The sequence below is a fragment of the Bemisia tabaci genome, chromosome 5 (assembly GCF_918797505.1).
Source record: "Bemisia tabaci chromosome 5, PGI_BMITA_v3".
NCBI lineage: Eukaryota > Metazoa > Arthropoda > Insecta > Hemiptera > Aleyrodidae > Bemisia > Bemisia tabaci.
In genome coordinates this window covers 26,497,531-26,516,582 of record NC_092797.1, presented here as the reverse complement: position 1 = coordinate 26,516,582, position 19,052 = coordinate 26,497,531, and the positions used below count along the sequence as shown (strand labels likewise).

The window sequence follows — 19,052 nt, the reverse complement described above, 5'->3', positions numbered from 1 at the left end:
GCTGAGCCGGGCTTAAGTGCAGTTGAGACTCGTCCTAAGTATATTTCAGTAAGTAAGGTGGAAGGACCAACGAAATTCGGCCCCTGTGACACTTGATACTGAAGCTTGCAGCCGTGAAGTAGGTACACAGGAGCACCCTTTCAGGTTTCTAGTTCGGGAGGTTGCGTAATTCGTCGTTCCTCTGACGGAAGGGCGTATCTCGATTTCCACTTGAGCCCTGTTGTCCATATGACGCCATGCTTTTCGAGGCTCATTTAGAAATAGAGATACGCCCTTACGTCACAGGAGCGACAAATTGACCCACTGCGTCAACATTACGTCACTCGCCTTTCCTATTGTCATAGTTCCACACACACACACACAACTTTATCGAGATTATGAGTAAGTTTTGCGAGGAGTGATAAGTTAATAATAGATGATTAACTAATGATTGGCCGCAGCTCATAATTTCCCCCTTTGTTCCACTCACAATGAATGAAACGATAAGCTTGGGAGGAAAGTTAAAAGCTGCGGATTCAGATATTGTGATAAGTTGGGTACTGAAGATTCGCGAACGCAAAACGCGCGGGGATGCGGGTGGTTGGGCGAGGGAAAGAGAGCGTTGAGAGTACTTGCACAGATAATTTCGAGTAAGTATACTCAAAAATGGAAAGGCGAGAACGAGATATTTTTTTTCTACTTCTTCTCCTCAAGGACGGGAATTATGTTCAGATAATTTCCTTCCCCTGGAGATCAGAGAGAAAAAAAATTAATCCTGCAGTTTAGGGACAAAATGTTTACAATATTTAGGCAAATATTGGGGGGGGGGGAGGGGGGAGAGCGGGTGTTAATGCTCAAAAACAACCTCACTGAGAGAATTATTTAGTTTTTGTTTGCATGAGTATCCAGGAGCAGTGGGTGCGTCATTATAAAAGACAGGAGAGAGATGATTTGTTTTGTAAAATAGATGAGTGATCTCTCGAGTCCGCTTGAGAATAAATAACATAACATGACTTTTCCAATTTTTTGACACCCACCCATCCCTTACAATAAAACTTTAAAAAAATTTTTAGTTTGGCATTTAAGTAAGAGGATAAATCAACTCGATAGCTAAAAGAAATTGTAGGAGTGAAACATTATACAACCACTGTGATTAAAATAAACCACTAAAATGCAACCACCGCAACAGAACTGTGATAGATTAAGGCATCTGAATCTTTCTTCATAACCTATCACTCCCTTTACGACCAAGAATTTCCAAGAATGTGGTGCACTAGTTAAAGCCCCCTAATACTGTGGGTGAGATTTTCTCCGATGCAATTGAAATTATACTTCCTATTCCGCTTTAGGCGTATATTTTTTAACTTCCTGTTACCGATACTTAGGGCTTAAAGTTTACACTCCTCAGAGAGAAGCGTTTAAAGAACTTTTTCAGTACCTTGTACTTAAAAGGGGCTTGGAGGACTGGGTGCATAAGTGCAGTTTTTGAAAGAAATTTAGATATGAATGATTTCAAGTGAAACTAGTCTTGATGCACATTCTGAGAAAAATTTGCTCCCGAATTCTAATTTTTAAGCGCCAAAAAGTCAGTTTGAACTTTTTTTTGCCACAAGGATTCCTATAATTTCGAGACTTTATACTTGTATTTCTCAAAATAGCAAAAACTGCACTTGTGCACCTTGTCCTCCAAGCCCCTCATATCTCCTCCATTAATCTGATCCTTTGCTGACTTATAGAGCACTCTAAACACATTCAGTTAAGAACGTTAAAAGTGAGTGAAAAAATTACATGGAGCTGATTGGGTGATGATTCCAGTTGAATAAGAGTTGAATAAAGGTGTCGGTGGGCAGAACTAGAGAGAAGCTGTGAGCGCCTGCACCCCCCGTCCGTTCTCCTAATTCTATTCCGCCCCTTCAGAAAATTTCAGGACTTGGCAAAAAAACCAACACATGTCACATTTGAAATTTTATTTCGACAGATTTATCACTGAGAAGAGCTCAAAATTCCTCCAAAGACATGTCAATTTTCAAAATTCTCCCCGGGAGCCTCCGCTACCCTGGATCCACCCTTAAAGCTGCAGAAATGCCTTTAGACACTACTTGGTAAGGTGCCTCTCTGTGCCCCCCCCCCCCCCCCCCAGAGCCCCAGACCTTCCTGGATGAGGTGCCCTCCCCTCCTTGGCACCCTCTTACAAGAAATTCCAAATTCCACCCTTGGAAGTATCCACTGGGGAAAGAAATAACAGAAGGTGATGGGTTAGTTTTACCATAGCTCATCAAAAAGGGCAAAATTTAACAATTGTCCTGCAGGTTCTAGAATGAAGATGGGTCCTGCTTGCAGGGGCATACTTGCTGCAGAGAGAGTATGGTTGCTCTTCATCTATCACATTTTCCTCAGGGGTGAAAGCATCTCATGCAAACAGAAATAGAAATAAAGTTGATATACTTCATTTAACTCACCATTTTCGCTATGTTTAGCCATGACCATGGAATATTCTGAGCCTTGCTATTGACTAGGTAACTAATTTCTATTGGTGAAAAAATCCAAAAACACAAGCAAGGTCCCCACGTCAAAGCTGTCTTCTGGAAGCAGGGAGTGAAATCTGGATCGGGCGTGTTCCACGAAACATCAGGATCCTGTAAGAAATTATGAACATTGAGTATTAAATGGAAAAGACTGAAGACAATGAATCATATTTTTTAGGTAGAAAGCTGGACGATTACTTGAGGGCTGGGTGGACAGGGAGGATAACAAATTATTTATTTGGTTCTTTAAATTTATATGAAGTTTTTTTAATAATAAAAAAGGAATACAAATTTTGAGTGTTTGTATGCAGTCGCTTCACAAGCATCAAGATTGCTTTAGTGTATTTGCACTCAACACCGAGAGAGACCTTGGTTGCAGCAAAAGCACTAGCAACTTGTAAATGTAAATATGGGTGAGAGTTATGACACGAAAGTCGCAAAGCGTATCTCAAATTGAGACATTTCTAAACCTCCACTATAGTTTCACTATTATGAAAATGCAAGCAGCGTGATAATTGGAAATTTTGACATAATATACTGTGCAGAATGAAGAAAAATGGTAGATTTAGTTGATTTTTTTTATTGAGGATAGGACATGCAACATGAGACCTGGAATGTTACAGATTGAGATGCGTTCTTTGAGACGATCACCATTGTGAGTAGGTATATTCTGACTGTTATTCATGGATTCGAGAGGTATTAACTTATTACTATGACTGAATACAACCGTCTCTTTTCCTTGATGCTCAGCTCTTTCTCAATTAGTCGTGGATCTGAGAAATCGCCACAAAGGACAAGAGAGCTAAATAAACTGATGATATTGGTTTTCAGCTTATAGAGCTGCAAGGAAGTTTTAGCAGTCTGCAGTGTAGTTATACTCAGTATAAATAATATATTCCTCATCTGACAAAGCCTTCAATGCTTTTCATTGAATGAAGAGTGAGGAAATAAAATTCCTATGCCTGATTTTCACACGGAGCACACAGTGTGAGCTCCCATCCTACGATTTATATTCAGAAGGGAAACGGAGCGTTTCGGTCTGAAAGTATCAATTGAGCCCCTCCTTTTGAAGAGAAAGCAAGGGACAAAATTTAGGATGGTCAAAAGAGTGGACGGTGTGAGTCGTGAGTCGTTACTGACAATATGCAACATGAGGTACATAACCTTCAGCCTTTCGCTACCACTGGTATGCACTCCTAGAAAACCAAAAAGCATGCCAATCATGCTTGATGGATTGTCTGAATGATGAGGAGATGAACTTACCCAAAAAGAAGAGTTGGGACCACAAACGTCGTCCAAAATCATGGTAAAATGACTAATTTATTCACGATTAATTCCACAAAAATAGTAAGTGCTATCATCTAGCTTTTATTCACTGAAGTCTGATCACACCTTCACCCACGCTGTCAAGCGGCATACCGCTCGATAGTGACGCAATATGCACGGAGCACAAGTCTTAACGTATTTTAAACCCAAACATGAAGTTAATTTTACAAATATTATCTCTGTTTCAGGATGTTATCTAAATACGAATAGATAAAGTTGAGCACCTGCTTGCACCACTTGCAATAACACTCGAAAGTCAGATTGTTTGAGGTTAGGATGCCGAAAATAAAGCGTAGGGGTAAAGAAGGAGGGGCTTCACAAAATTCATTGCCTGATTGGATGGCAACACGATAGCAAAAAGCGCGGGATCGAATAGCGGCAAAACTAATAAGCTGGCGGAAGATCTAAAAAACTAAATGAACACGCGCGGAGCGCTTTCTTCAAGAATGATTTCTTCTATATCGCAGCACAGTTTGAATTACTCGCTAACACATGACTAGAGGTTCATTTAGGTACTAAGCCCAAGGTTTGCACGCATTTAGTTTATACGGATATATGATCTCCGAGTTTTTAATGGATGATTTCCAAAAAATTAAATACATGGGAGGTGAACATTTACTTTAACTGAATGAATGTCTCTATGAATGCTTTTTTCATTTAAGTAGGTAAGTTGCCTAAAAGTTGCCCATTTTACGGCTCAGGTAATTCTACCAACATTTATACTTACCATCTTTTAAACAATAAAGCTTTCGTCTATCTATACAATTCCAACTTATTATGAGGAAATAGGACTAAACAATTATGTATTCTGGGGACACACTATTTGTGGATCTGTTTTTTCCCCCTCTAAATCATCCAAAAAGGCAAAGATTCCTCTATAAAAAGCCATGAACTGAAACAGGTTATTTAGGAATCTAAAGATTAGAGAGGTTTAAAAGAGAGTTCATATATTACATAGCGCATGCAGGAAGGAGGTTAAATTTCAAAAGGATAACGCTTTTGGTCCACAATTTATTAGAAAACAATGAAAATGAAGGAAAGAGAAGTTCTGCCGAACACATACGAGTGATCAAGACCCCTCTTGACTACCAGGCGTTTCTCTCAAAAATTACGGGAGTTAAACCTTCCAAATGTAGCGAGCTTGAGGTCCTCCAATACCTCACCGGTGAAGCTTTGAGGGGCCAGAGTACTATCAAATTCAGATTTTTTGGAGCCAATTTCCTACCAAGAAAATATACTTTTTTCAAGCATCTGCATCAATTTGATATTTTGTGGAGGGGGGGTTTCTGTCCCCCTCGGAGGGGTCAGTATTTTGGACATGGATAGGCCGAGTTTATACTTTTTCATGTCAAAATTGGCTAAAATTCTCAGTAAGTCCCAATTTTTACAGATTCATCTCAATGTTATGCCTCAGGACCTTGAAATTTAAAATCAGGATCACAACCAAGGGTGAACCGGTGAGGAGGAAGAGGGTTTTGGGACGATGAAATCCGGATTCCTTGGGATTGATGATCTGCGCTCTGACAAACTGAACTAAGAACAGGAAATTTGAATTCTCAATTGATCTCCTTGTCTTTCGATTTTCTACCGGAAGAAAACTTGCTAGTCGGTCATTACTTCCACTCGATGTACAGGCCTTTCTCTACTTTTTTTAATTCTTCTTATACTTTGTGCTTTACTTTAAGTCACAGGTTTTTTCCAGGCCTTGAGTCTTCCGTCATGTTTTTGCTTGAGCACATATATAATGACACTGCTCATCAGAAGTATGCATCACCCAAAGCAAGCCTCCCAGCTGGCGCTTTTTATTAGGACAGTCGGATAGTAGACAAGACACGGAGTACTTAAGCATCAAAATCTAGCACTTGCATTTCCCTGGAGAGACCTCCTGGTGTTTGGTTGTACTTTTTCACTGACACATTTCCTTCTTGCAGAGAAATCACTTCAGAGAACTTTCCACACATATTGAAATTCTGCTCCTCTCTTGTAACTCCCGTCCTAGTTTGGTTCTCTGTTTGTTTCAGTGGGACCAATTGTTTTCTTAGAAAAAAAAGTACAATGGCCGATGTTTAGCAATAGGAGCAAATAGTTTTTCTACTTCTACTTTCATTTAAATAAGCTCACTTGAAATAAACAAGTTTATCAAACAATAATTCAGTCTATGAAAATTTTATTCGTTTTTTGGTCTGCAGTATATCGTTATTCTTCAAGTAAAAAACAATATCAAAGATACAATTGATTTCAGTCTTTATTGGTTCCTCCTGAGGATGATGAGTGAATTTCTATAAGAAACTATGAGAAATTGATGAGAAATAAAAGAATATGAACAAATGATCGGGAGGATAAGGCACAAAAAAAAGGTTTAAGAATGAATGGGCATTCAAAGATGCTGCTTTCTAGCAGAAGGCTCTCAATGAAGGGAAGGGGGGGGGGGGGGCTGGACCCTTGAAAACAACTCTGAATTCTTGGGATCATAAGGTTCAACAATCAAGGTTTACAAAGAGAATGAGATGAAAGATAAGTTGAAACCTGAGAGAAATATAAGGGTTTTGAAATCTTAACATACTTCCACAAATGAGATTATTACAGATAAAAGGAAAACTTAAAATTATTTCAGAACATATTGATGAAAACTTACTATTACATGCAGGAACTTACCCAACATCAGCTATTCTTAACCTGAGCCTTATCATCAAAATATTTGTAGGGTTGATAGAGAATCACTCTTTGAGTAAAGAGCGGCGAACAATTTTAAGGGATTCTTGGCGAGCTATTAAACTTCCTCTAATTCTCTGGCTCCCAATCACTAATCATCACTCAGTAGAAATCTACAATTATGAGAGTTTCTTCATGATTTTCTACACATTGATGTGAAACTGCAAAGATGCGTATCAAAATGGTGGTGTTTCAAAATCTCCGTTCCCGTTTTATTTAATCATAGTAGAGCTAACTGAGACTATTACTTGAAATTTTCACAGGATAGTCTTCACCCAGGGAGAAAAAATTTGGGAAGTTTTTGAGAGGTAACATCGAGTATTTTTCCTCTGAGAAATAAATTGTAACAAGAGATCTGCTACTTCGCAAAGTGACATGTGCGTTTCTGCAGTTTCACCTTCAATATAACATCTCAGTAAGTGTAATCAACAACATTTAACAACTTAATATTTAGACAGAGACAACTTATATGTAGTAACCTAAGAATAACACTGAATTTGTCAGAATTAGAAAATTTTACGTCACAGCCATTAGAGCTCATGCGCTAAATTTTAATTAGCAAAGATCAAACTACTTGAGTAGCTGACAGTATGTTTTCCTGGTGGTCACAAGCACGACAAATGTTATGCCCATTCTAGGGGCCAAAATCTTTCTGAAATGCTCCTGGATTTGAAACTGCACTCTTCCAAAGTCAAAGAAATCTTGTATGGATTGATGTTAACAATGCAAGCAATAAAAAATGGTAGAAACAAGTTTAACAATAGATTTTGTGCTCTGCGTGATGAAAATCAGAAGATTCAAAAGCAAAATTGAAGAGGCTAGGAAAGATTGATATCGGGATGAACCATCATTTCTTTAAAACATGTTTGTATGTTAGCCAAGAGCAAAGACTAGTCATGGCTAATACTCCAGTCCTGAAACAGTAAAAATTAGAGAAAATTATATAAAGAACATCCAATAAAACTGTCTTCAAAAAAACGACCCCCAAAGGTGAGGAATGGGGCACTAATTGTTAATGTTTGTATAATTGTATAAGTCCTAATTGTTTATGTTCTCAAGCCGCAATTAAAATGTTAATGTGTTTTATCGGTTTGGAATTAAAGTTTTATCAACGAAAGTTTTAAAGTTGTCACAGCTGTTTGTTATTAACAATTAAACATTTGACAAGGTCGCTTGCAAAAGGGTTAAATAGTACCTGAAATGCGAATTACCTAATCACGTGTTCCTCTTTTTCATTGAGTAGAAACAATACGCTATCAATGTAATAATGAGCCCTGATCAAGTTAACCAAATATTTTTATATTATTTCTAAGGGCAGTTTAACAAGGATCTGAAAAATCAAAATTTGTTACCAGAAAAAACATTTTTTCTAAAAGAGTTTTAGAGAGAATCGAGTGTTTAATTTTTAGAATTACAACAAAAGTTAATTAATTAAATTTAATTAATTTTGACTTACCACACAGCTGCCTTGGCTATTGGCGAATGCTTAAACCTATTAAAAGATGACACCTTAAGGTGCTTGCTGTTTTTGAAGTCCCTTAGGATATCTTGTGCACTGAAAAATAAGAAAAAAAGTATTTTAAAGCAGCAAATACGCAATAATTTGAAAAAATAGATTTAAAAACAAGCTTTTACAGCTTGATCGTGAAGTCCCTGTTTTCTTCTCAAAAAACTATTTGAAAATTTGCAAGGGTACCCCTTATTGGCAAACTATCTTTACAACGTCATACCTTGAGAAACTGTTGACCAAATAAGCACTACGTGGACTTTTCTGGAAGATATTCTGGAGTTATTCTTGAAGACTAAACGGGTCAAATTTTGCTATTGTTGGTAGCTGATCTGAAGAGATCCGAGGATCAGCCACCACTTTCTGGTGGAGTTGAGGAATGTAAATCAGATTAAAAAACAAGCAGGAGGGATTCACTCTACAAGGATTATTAGGCTAGGCTGCATGAAGTACAAAAAGGAAAATGGTAAAAAGATACAGGAGAGAAACTCTAATAGAGAATATAATTGTAAGGGCACACGCTCTTGGCCTGCGAGGGTCGCACGCTGCCGAGCAACGAACCCAACCATTAAAATTATTAAACAAGGGGTGAAATAATCTTTTTTCAACTAACTCTTTGACAGCACTTAGAGATTTGGTGCTTCAAGAAATATTGTTGAGACTAATTGATAATTACCATCCATGCGTTGATACAGCAACCAATGCTGACCCACTTGAATACGGTTTCACATCAACAGAACCATACCTTGCAAATAACTCTGTAACCTGGAAAATAAATATAGATCCATCTCTGTTAGTAAAGACGTAATTTACCAAACTAGTAACAGCTATCAAGAGCAATTAACTGGTGATTTTTGAGCTGTTCATTTATCTGGAGGTTTTATACGCCCCGCCAAGTTTTAAATAACTCATACACTTACACAGAATTTTGTTTTGTTGTTGTTTTGTTTTGTTTGTACTAATCTGATTCTCCATTGAATTTTAATTGAATTTCAGGCAGAGCGCATTAAAAAATATGAATTAATTATGATAAGGGTCATTTAACTAAAGGTAAAGCTCTAAATAGTTGACACATACAAAGTTTGATGTTTAGTAGAAAGTGTGGGATACTGAGAATGTAAGGGACAAAAAACTCATTACTTTCACCACCACAATGTAAAGAGTTATTTGAAAAAAGGAAGAGATTATCTCTTTTAAAACAATCCATTATTTTTGCAAACTTTGTTTACATTCTAACCGGTGTACAATAGGTACAATTTTTTTTTTTAGTTTTTCTGCATTTATTGGGGTTATAAAAGAGAAGGCAAAAAAGGAAGTGGAACAGCAGCTTTGAGTACAATGTGATAATATTTCACTGCTATACATTTTATTACCTTGTTTAAATCGATAGGACAAGAAAAATTTCTAGAAGCCACATATAGAAGTTCGGGTCTGGTTGAAAGTGGATCATCACCCTCCAGATTCTGGGAAAAGAGACAATAATAAGGAAATTTAGAGTGAGGAAAGAACAAAAAAAATCTTAGCACTCTGAGTGAGTTCATCTTTGTGAGTAAAATGTAACCTGAAACAAACGAGAAGTAACTTACAAAAACATGGGATGTAACTGAACATTGACTCCCTTTCCTTTGTGCCAACGGATCTCTTGGGAGGTTCATGTATTCACTTGTGGTACTTTTGCCTTACGTTTTTTGAAAATTTTGCATAAGTACCTACCCAAAGTAATATAGCGAGATGCGTAAAGAAATAATTATGATAGTTGAGGAAAAGTGTACAGTAAGAAAGGCAAATGTAAAATCTGACACAATCTTTCTTCTTTTGAAAGAGAATTTTTAAAAACAGAACCATGGTTACATCATTCAAAATATTGCTGGCCTGAATTTCTAAGGCTGTACTTCCTTCCAATTACGTCTGTTTTTTATTCCTTCTTTTTGTCTCCACTATTACTACTACTACTACTACTACTACTTTTACTACTACTACTACTACTACTACTACTACTACTACTACTACTACTACTACTACTGTTACTACTACTACTACTACTACTAATACTACTACTACTTCTACTATTATTGCAAAATATTGCTGGCCTGAATTTCTAAGGCTGCACTTCCTTCCAATTACGTCTGTTTTTTATTCCTTCTTTTTGTCTCCACTATTACTACTACTACTACTACTACTACTACTACTTACTACTACTACTACTACTACTGTTACTACTACTACTACTACTAATACTACTACTACTACTACTAATACTACTACTACTTCTACTATTATTGCTCTTTTTCTTTCTTTGATATTGCTCCGATTCCTGTTTTACAGACTCTTATGGGCACATGGAACATAGTTTAAAAACTGCTGATTTTGAAGTGAAACAGGACGTTCAGAGACAAACACACCATATTCTTTAAAGCCTTTAGCACTTATTAGCATTATAGTCCAGGTTTCAATACTTTTGATACCGTGCTTGAAGTAAGCATCTGTAGGTGGAACCTATTTTTAATCACAAGCTTTAAAAAATTCCAACCTGAAAGATTTACTGTGAAATAATCATAGATATCTCCGTAATGAGGGACTTCCTGTGAAGTTTCCTCTCACCTCTGTCTGCTCAGCCAAGTACAAGAAAATCTATAAACTAAAAAATACTGACAGATATTAAAGGACCCAGAACTTACCAAGTTGGAAATGTTCGCTCGAATTAAATTTACTCTTCCTCGCATGTGTTTGATTGCGTTAAATATTTCAGTGCAGGTCAACATTCGTGAGGCTTGAAAAAATTTGTTCTCCTTATAAACAGCAAACATGTTTGCGATTTTGACAAAACAGTACCCTGTCACAAAAGAATCCCAACCAGCCTCATGGTATTTTATAGAGCTCTCTGGAAGAAGAAATTTTTGAGATAGTATTTGAGATGACAGTAGAGTCCAAGTTTACGGAGGTTCATCGAAGGAGTTAAAATCAGTACACATAATGAGCTGTGAATGAAACAGATAAATATAGTTGCAGGAGTCAAATTGATTTAGTCGCCAACATTGAAAGCCACAGGAGCAAGGTAAATACAGTGATGAGAACAATAGTAGTTTTTATGTCTGCTAAAAGGACACGAATAAAATCATAATTTGTTTGTTTCTCATGGTCATTGTTTAAGGCCGGAATCTTCTCCTCCTGAAAAAAACCAGAAATGTACTTACCATCAATGTCATCAGTGAAGTTAATGGATGGTGAGTATATGACCATACAGGTGCCTTTCCCTTTCTTGAAATAATTATACAGCTCTTGCAAAGTGTTTACAGTCCATGCATCTGCAACAAACCAGTAATGAGCAATATCTTATCTTATTTAAAAAAAAAAACCAGTGTCTCTAGGTATGACATAGTTCCCTCATTAAACCTCAAGGTAACTATCTAGTGAGATCCAAGTTTCAACTGCCAGGCTGGAAGAGTGAGTTCTCCGGGTCAAAATAAGACTTATGAAATTTTTACCCTCTCATACTCAGGCTAGTTTCTGCGCCCGCATACCTCACGATGGAAAATGGATGCCTATCAAACAAACTGTGGTGAACCCTGCCGGGACATGGGCTGGAGTTGTAGTTCATCTTCTTCAGATATGAAGCCACAATTATGAATACTTCTGAGTGGAGGTTATTCAGTAATGGACCACTAGACATGGTACGAATTTAAGTATTCTGATACATGTTCCTTAATTAGAATTTCTTGTAGAACACAATTCTTGTATCGAAAATTACTGGGATGAACTCCTAATTAAGGTATTAACGTTTCTATTTTACATTGTTTGTGGGAACTTTGAATTGCCCGGTCACAAGAAGCGCAATACTCTACAAGAGTCCAATTGCGAACTACAACAGTTACGGCAGGCTTCTCAATCGATCATTGTTCCTTCCCCATCCTTTATCGTTCAAAGTGTAAACAATTTGCTATAGCTGAGCCAAAGCGTAACGACTGAGCTTTCCAGATTTTCATACCGCAGAGATTGTAATGGTAAAGTTTAGTATGCGATTTGACTCACGTAGACTATTTTTTCCATGAGCGGAAGGTTTGAATTTACATGTCAAGAAACATTAAAAATCTTAGTTAAGAGATCATTTCAGTAATTTTCACTGCGCAAATTGTGTTCTATGTGAAATTTCGGTCAGGAAAAATGTATCAGAGTGCTTAACTTTGTACATTGTCTAGTGGTCCATACCGGAAATACTGGGGAAATTATATGGTTTTGCAGAAGCTGTGTTCTTTGTGATGAAAAGGTTAATTTTGGAACAGTCTGCACACCTTGAGATTGTGTTAAAGTCTATTTGTCCAGAATTTTGAAAAATTCAATTTTTTTTGGCACCTGAGAGGATAACAAAAATGAAAGTTTGAGTACCACGTCCATTTTATTGGAAATATTGTCACTGCTCATCTGGTATTTGGTTGAAAAAATTGTAAAGAGGAAAAATTGTGAAACGGAAAAAATACTAAAATTACAAATTGAAAAAACTTCTTTTTACCTTCTTTTTTCAACAGCCGTTTCAGCTCGAAGCTCAAAAATTTTGTATCATAAACTTGAGGAAACAACAAACGTATACTGGCTTTGAATTCTTTGTACGTTTCTGAAAACAAGAAAAAATGAATATCAAAAGCGGATTATGGAAGAAAAATTGTGTTCATTCTGCCCCACAGAACTACCACACTTAAGAAAAAAATGAAAACGCAAGGTTTTGTAAGAAACCAACAAACCAGGCAGAGACCGACTTAAACTGGTGTAAGGATATTTAAAAACAAACAAACACGCAAGCTACAAAACACCCATCCAGCCGTTTACTTCACTAACCAACCAACACATAATTCGAATTGAAATCAGCCCTTAGGGACGGACTACAAAACAGAATTATTCTCCTTTTCAACATGAGGAAAAGCTGGAGCGTTGTGCACGTTTTTCAAAAATAGGGAAGCTCAAAAAAAGCTTTCAAACTCTTTTAAAAAAGGGGTATGTCCACTTGCATTCCCTCTCTAACAAAGAGAGAACATTTATGAGTGAGGCTGTTGGTGTCCTCTGTTGTTAAAGGGGCATGCAGCGTTAGTAGAATTCACCATGCTTCAGTCAATATTCAAGGCAATTGCATGATAAAAGGTAATCTACTGAAATTTGGAGCTAAAGCAGTTCAATTTTGAAGAAGTTTATTTGTAATTAATGATTAGATGTTTTGGAGGAATAAGACTATTTCTTCATGATCTTGAAGTCCAATTCAAAATTTTTAAATGAGTAGTTTCTTCCGCACATGCTTGTAGCAAATTCACTAAATTGACCTTTGAGCCTGCAAAATTTTGTCCACATTCTAAACTAGTTTTCCGTAGAATTCCTGAAAATCTTCAGCAGTTCCTTAGTCAAATCTTTTCAACTTCCTCAATTTTTTTAGTTTTTTTTTTCTTTCTTTGACATCAACCAAAACCAACCTTTGTGTTTGAGAGTCACACGATTTTGAAGCTTTCTATTAATTGAGGCTTTTGATCTATATTGTGCCACAGGTTTGTCACATTATTTTTTTTTTCTTAAATTACGACGGCTGATTAATAGTAAGTATATTCATATGTGTGACGTCAGGAAAAATATTGTCATCACTGCTATGGAACTTGAAGGACGATATTGTAACACAGAGTAAAGTTACTATTATGTTAGTAGATTAATTACTTTATTTAACGCATGAAATGACCAGATGAAACAGATGAGATGAAAAACTGCTATTTGTGTCCAAAGAAAAGCTGCTTTTCTCTGACATCTTGAAACTTCTGAGACAGCATTAGGTAACTTTTTTTAAAGGTGCCTACAGAGGAATAGAACATAACTAAGTTTAAGAATGTGATAACCTTACTTGGTAAAGGTAGGTAAAACTGGTTATGCAGGATTAACAAATCCAAAAGTAAATTGTGACCCACAATGGGCTTTTTAAATTCCATTAGGAGCTTCACAATTTTTGAAAAACCTACGAGTGCATCTATCACAGAATCTTCTAGGTCTTTCGAAACACCTTTCTTGACCAAATCCTTGTGCTGGCTCTCAGTGATTCTAACGACACGGACCTGGAAAGAAAAAAGAAAACAAAATCATTTGACCACTGCTTGTAATGATAGCATGATGTGAGAAGTTTTCTTTGGTTCACTTCTCAGTAGGGTAAAAAAGTTTACACTTCAAAACCAGTATAAATAATAAAAACAATGTACATGAGTCATACATCATTCATACACATCAAACTTAACTTGCCCTGAACTTTAAGAACAGACCCTAACGTTTAATACACTTCAGTGTCTCTGGTGCTTTTTGTTGTCGTTAGCCTCTAATAGTTTTTCCAAGCAAAGTTAATGACTGAATACCCCTCCCTCCCCTTTAAATTATTATTCAGGAGTCTTTCAGGAGTAGTGTAAAAAAAGTAAAATTAAATACCTGTTCTTCAGGAGCAGTGTATGTCCATAAGTTATGAAATCTTCTTCGAATTTCCTGATGAAGTATAAAATTCATAAGTTTTGGTTCTTCTCCCAGCCAATAGACTTTAAGGAGTAAATCGTCTCCAACAATAGAGGTGGAGGCCCATTCAGCAACTTTGCTGCATTCATTTTGCAGAATTCTCTCAGTTTCCATTGAAATATTCCTTTCTAGATGACGGAACAACGAACCTTTCTGGATTTCTTCTCGAATTTGAATTTCTTGCTTTACATTTAAATATGGAATACCTTCGAACATCACCTGTAAAATTCAAACACTTTTTTGGTACTGCAGTAAACACATTTTTGAGAGTACAAAGGCATGCAATCCTCTCATTTATATAATTTATTTGTTAAGCCACTCTATAGTTGGCAGTGACCTATTTATCAAGGATTTTTCAAGAAGTATTGAATGGTTTGGGAAGGTTTAAATGGATTTGATGTTTCAATTCCACCAAATACCATTAAATTAAGAATTCTCGAACTATTTCATGAAATCATGAGATTTTCTTGATAATCATCTTTCGAGTAAACTCTAGAAATCTCAGCCAGTTTGAAATCACCATGTTGAGAGGGCTGGTAAAAGCTTAAAATGCATACAGCAAATTCAGTGGAAAAACACTCAGAGAAGACTTTTAAACGAAACTAAAGAACAGGAACATCATTTCAGTCAAATTTTAGAGGAAAAGAGAGATTTTCGGACAGAACAAAACGTACTTGAAGGTGGGGAGAGCGAAAGTTTTAAAAAATTCTGAATTTCATCCTCTTCTGGGAAAAGTAATGAAAATGCTATTTTCAATGAAACTGAGTTATTCACAGTTCTAAATTCTTTGGATACTCTTACATGCAAAGATAATAGATTTTTTTAAATTATAATCATTACTTAAATCCTTTGAAAAATGTTGTAGTATAAAATATGCTTATTACATGAGCCTCGTATGAAGAAAAGTATCACAAGCGCCAAGTTTTACAACAATGAGAAGAATTATGAAGCCTTCTTCAATTTATTCACTTATGCTTAACTTCCAACTAAGGTTCAAATAGAAAATGCAAGAATTAAAACTGAGGAAAAGAAACACGCATAATACCTATTACATCCGATACAATAGCTCACAAAATCCTCTCAGAGCACAATATTACATTTGCCAATTTTCTTTGCGGATATGATTTTCTTCTGGAACTTATTCCATACCCTGGTGCCAAAACTCAAACCAAAATAACTTTTTTAGCCGTTAGAAATAAGTTTTACTTATGTCTCTCCTGTAAAATTGACAATTTGTTGCTTGTGATATTCTCTCAAGAAAGGAGAAATATGCCCTAAAGTTAATGATAATTTATTAGAATCTATCCAAACAAGATCAGCTTTGAAGCAGAAAGGGTGACTTGTTTCAAGTTTAGATACTTCTCATTTAAGAGTTGTGAATTGTTGTTGGAAGTGTTTGATTACTTACCTTATTGAAATCAAATCCGTGTAGACACAAAAACTGCACCGAGGAGGCTTGAAAGAGAAACCGTGCATCAATGGATCCGAATGGTTGTGGAAAAACATAGAAATTGTACACCGAAGCTTTGAACGCATGTGTATCTCGATCATACTTGAATATTGAGAGACCAACTTCCATCATGATAACTTGCTGAAGGCATGATTTAAGTTTCAAGTACCGATCATCACCCGAGTCAAATAGACTGAGACAAAAATAAAAACATGAAATTCATTTTGATCAATTCTCATACAGAACTTACGTTGAGCAAGTTTAATGAATGATTTCATATCTACCCCCTTGTCATAACATATATACCTGAGAGGCATCTCCTTCCTTCAAAATTATTTTAATTGTTTTTAAGGAAAACACAACGAAAAATCACCTTGAGAATTTCAATGAAAGATGCGAAGCTATTTACTTTGAAAAAATTCATGCGTAGGTAATTAGAACAATTATGATTTTTAAGTGACAGAGTAAAAATTTATCAAGTGAGTACGAAGGAAAAACATGTGAAAATTTAAGAAGGGTCCTATGAAAGGAGAAAATCACCAAGTTTGAAAAACGCTGTTTGATGATACAAAATATACCGGCAAATCTTGTAGATTACCGCAGGCTATCCAATTGGGGATATCGGGTTCGACGCACCTGCGTAGCTGAGTTATGTGTAGGCTGCCCCCTTCTGGGGCCGCATAAGATCTGGTGCCTTGAGGACTGAGCGAGACGTAGCTGGTCTGCCCTCCCTGCCCTCCAGTCCTCGGCTCCAGAGCCCTGCTGTGGGGTTGCCACAAGCTGCGCCTAAGCTCTCCTCCTACGCCCTTGACTCTGGGTAAAATGATGGCTTCGTCAGATCAGTCCCGAGGATGGGGGGACCCTCCCCCAAGTGGGGGGCCTGAGAGGCGCCGGCTTTACCGGGGCTGGGGACTGCCGTTCGAAGAGTGCCTTAAGGACACCTGACGGGAGGATAGAGCGTCCGATGGGCCACACTTGCACGGGGTGTGGCCTGAAGGGGTCGTTTAGTGGGCACGGAACATGGCGGCGTGCTCCACCCCTACATAACCGGGTTTTGTCCATCTCACAGCAGTCGGGTCGGTTAGGGGTCGCTTCGGCGGCTCTTCACCAGCTGATGGCCGTTGCCGTCCTGGTATTTGGTGTGCCCCTTTCATGCGGAGCTTTGGCGACCCTCATGATGGGGGCACTGTAGCTAATTTTTCTCCTCATCCGAAAAAAAAAAATCTTGTAGATCTTGACGTCATGAAAAAACATTTTCAGTGTGATTAAATTTTCATTGTGCTTCCCTTACTGATGGCAAAAAAATCAGGAAGGAGCGCGGAGGGGGAGGGAAGACCTGTTATGCAGATCATTATGCCATGAGGTGGAGGAGGATCTTATCTGCTAATAAAGGCTTGTGCTGCTTCAGCTTGTAGCGTGGCCTGACGGAAATTCAGATGCCTACACAAACCAGAAATTTGTAGAATTTTTATTCATTGAGCAGTTCCTAGGTTGAACTGAATCGCAATGATTTTAGCATTGATAGAGATGACTTATAGGAAGTTACCTCTACTGGTCTGATGCAAGCTTCGATGCTCGGTAATGTGATCACAGCTAGACGCTTGTTTCAGTTTGTCAGGAATTTGTCCCGCTGGGACACCATCCCTGCGCTGAACCAAAACAACAGCGCTGTGTTACAATAAAGCTGAGATGCCTTTAATGGGTCACAGCTTAGTTGACACTTACCTACTCTTGAACTCGGCGTCTGATAATAACCCACTAAACTCTGAATCAATTGCGACAAAGGTGGCAGTTTTCAATTCATCCTTGATGTTCGATAAGCACTCTGTAAAGTTCTTCTTGGTCACATTACACATTTTGCTTCAATTCATGCAGTGGTTGGCCGGGATCGAGCTGGTTTGAGTTATTGAAGATACCCAAGAGTAGTAAGATATTTACTTTTTTAAAGAAAATTGAAAAAAGTAATAAATCCGGAGCTACGAGAGGTTTCAACCTTGTTTCAAATTTTCAAACTTTCAACTTGCAAGGACCGCGTGATTCACTTTGAGGTTAGAAGTTAGAACTGTGTTTTGTTTACTTTTTAATCACAGTACAACCTATTTTTCCAATTATTCCTCTATTCGAACAAAAGGAATCTTAACCGCAAATTCTGAACCAGACGCTTTGATTGGTCCAGAGCGGTTCATTCCGATTATTCCGAGTTGAACCAAAACAAGCGGGAATTTCAAATAATTCCGGATATCCTGTCTACCAAATCGTTTCCGTTTCCGGTAAACAGTGTTGTCGCTTTTCTGAGAATTGATAAATAAAACTGACAACACCGCTTTACCGGAAAAGGAAATTATTAGGTAAACAGGATATCCGGAATTATTTGAAATTCCCGCTTATTTTGGTTCAACTCGGTATAAATGGAATGAACCGCTCTTGACCAATCAAAGCGTCTGGTTCAGAATTTGCGGTTAAGATTCCTTCTGTTCGAAAAGAGGAATAATTGGGAAAATGTAGCAATTTGTTGAATTTGAACGTTCATAGACCGTATTCGATAACGGTTCGATGTATCGTTTGGTTCAAAACAATAGAACATAACCTCAAACCAAACTGTAAGGATTTTAATTGGAAAAGCTGAAAATGAGAAATTTCCTGACAATTTCACTTTGCATTGGCATTTGGTACTCAAAAGAATAAAAAATCTGTTTCAAAAGATCCGTTCTCTCAGATTTCTGAATTTACTTTTGAGGCTATATTTATGTTTTGAACCAATCGATATCGATACAATCTCACCCGTTTGATGTATCGAATACGATCTATTAATTTTTTATACAGGGGTGCTAACCTGCCATTGAGGGAGGTTTTCAAATTTAACGATAAAGAAAAGAAGGAAAAGAAAAATACGAAGGGAAGAATCTCGTTTAGACTTCTGCATAATTTATGAATTATTTTTTGAATGATTTAGGTATTAACTCCCTCTAGAATACTATTGATTTTATGCGATATTTTTTTCTATTAGCAATGATGCATTGTAAGCGGGAATTTC

General features: G+C 37.1%; 2 protein-coding genes across 6 annotated transcripts in view; both read right to left on the bottom strand.

The window, feature by feature from the left end:
- Positions 1-4,098, bottom strand: part of MRP (Multidrug-Resistance like Protein 1) — a 65,453-nt gene extending 61,355 nt beyond the window's left edge. For 4 of the 5 annotated variants that reach the window (XM_019052030.2, XM_019052028.2, XM_019052027.2 and 1 more), the window contains exons 1-2: positions 3,768-4,098; positions 2,439-2,615 (exon numbers count right to left, since the gene is read on the bottom strand). In XM_019052030.2, the coding sequence (XP_018907575.2) occupies positions 2,439-2,615; positions 3,768-3,809 (219 nt within the window). In that variant the 5' untranslated portion in view covers positions 3,810-4,098. The remainder of the gene's footprint in view (positions 1-2,438; positions 2,616-3,767) is intronic. The other variant, XM_019052026.2, reaches the window with a different exon arrangement.
- A 1,882-nt stretch (positions 4,099-5,980) lies between these two features.
- On the bottom strand, positions 5,981-18,058 carry LOC109037503 (pre-piRNA 3'-exonuclease trimmer). The gene is made up of 11 exons (XM_019052214.2): positions 17,744-18,058; positions 15,977-16,211; positions 14,488-14,787; positions 13,919-14,126; positions 12,557-12,658; positions 11,244-11,354; positions 10,728-10,930; positions 9,423-9,512; positions 8,726-8,814; positions 7,999-8,097; positions 5,981-7,456 (listed from the first exon to the last, which is right to left on the bottom strand). Exons 1-11 carry the CDS (start codon positions 17,872-17,874, stop codon positions 7,390-7,392), a joined length of 1,635 nt encoding a protein of 544 aa, XP_018907759.2. The 5' UTR covers positions 17,875-18,058; the 3' UTR covers positions 5,981-7,389.
- Positions 18,059-19,052: the final 994 nt, after the last annotated feature.

Excerpts from the sequence above, each read along its gene's own strand:
- LOC109037503 (XM_019052214.2), bottom strand. The coding sequence starts at position 17,874 with ATGTGTAATGTGACCAAGAAGAACTTTACAGAGTGCTTATCGAACATC. Across the intron at positions 10,931-11,243 it reads CTTCACTGATGACATTGATG|AGAGCTCTATAAAATACCAT; the intron begins GTAAGTACATTT and ends TTCTTCTTCCAG. Across the intron at positions 9,513-10,727 it reads GAGCGAACATTTCCAACTTG|AATCTGGAGGGTGATGATCC; the intron begins GTAAGTTCTGGG and ends CTCTTTTCCCAG.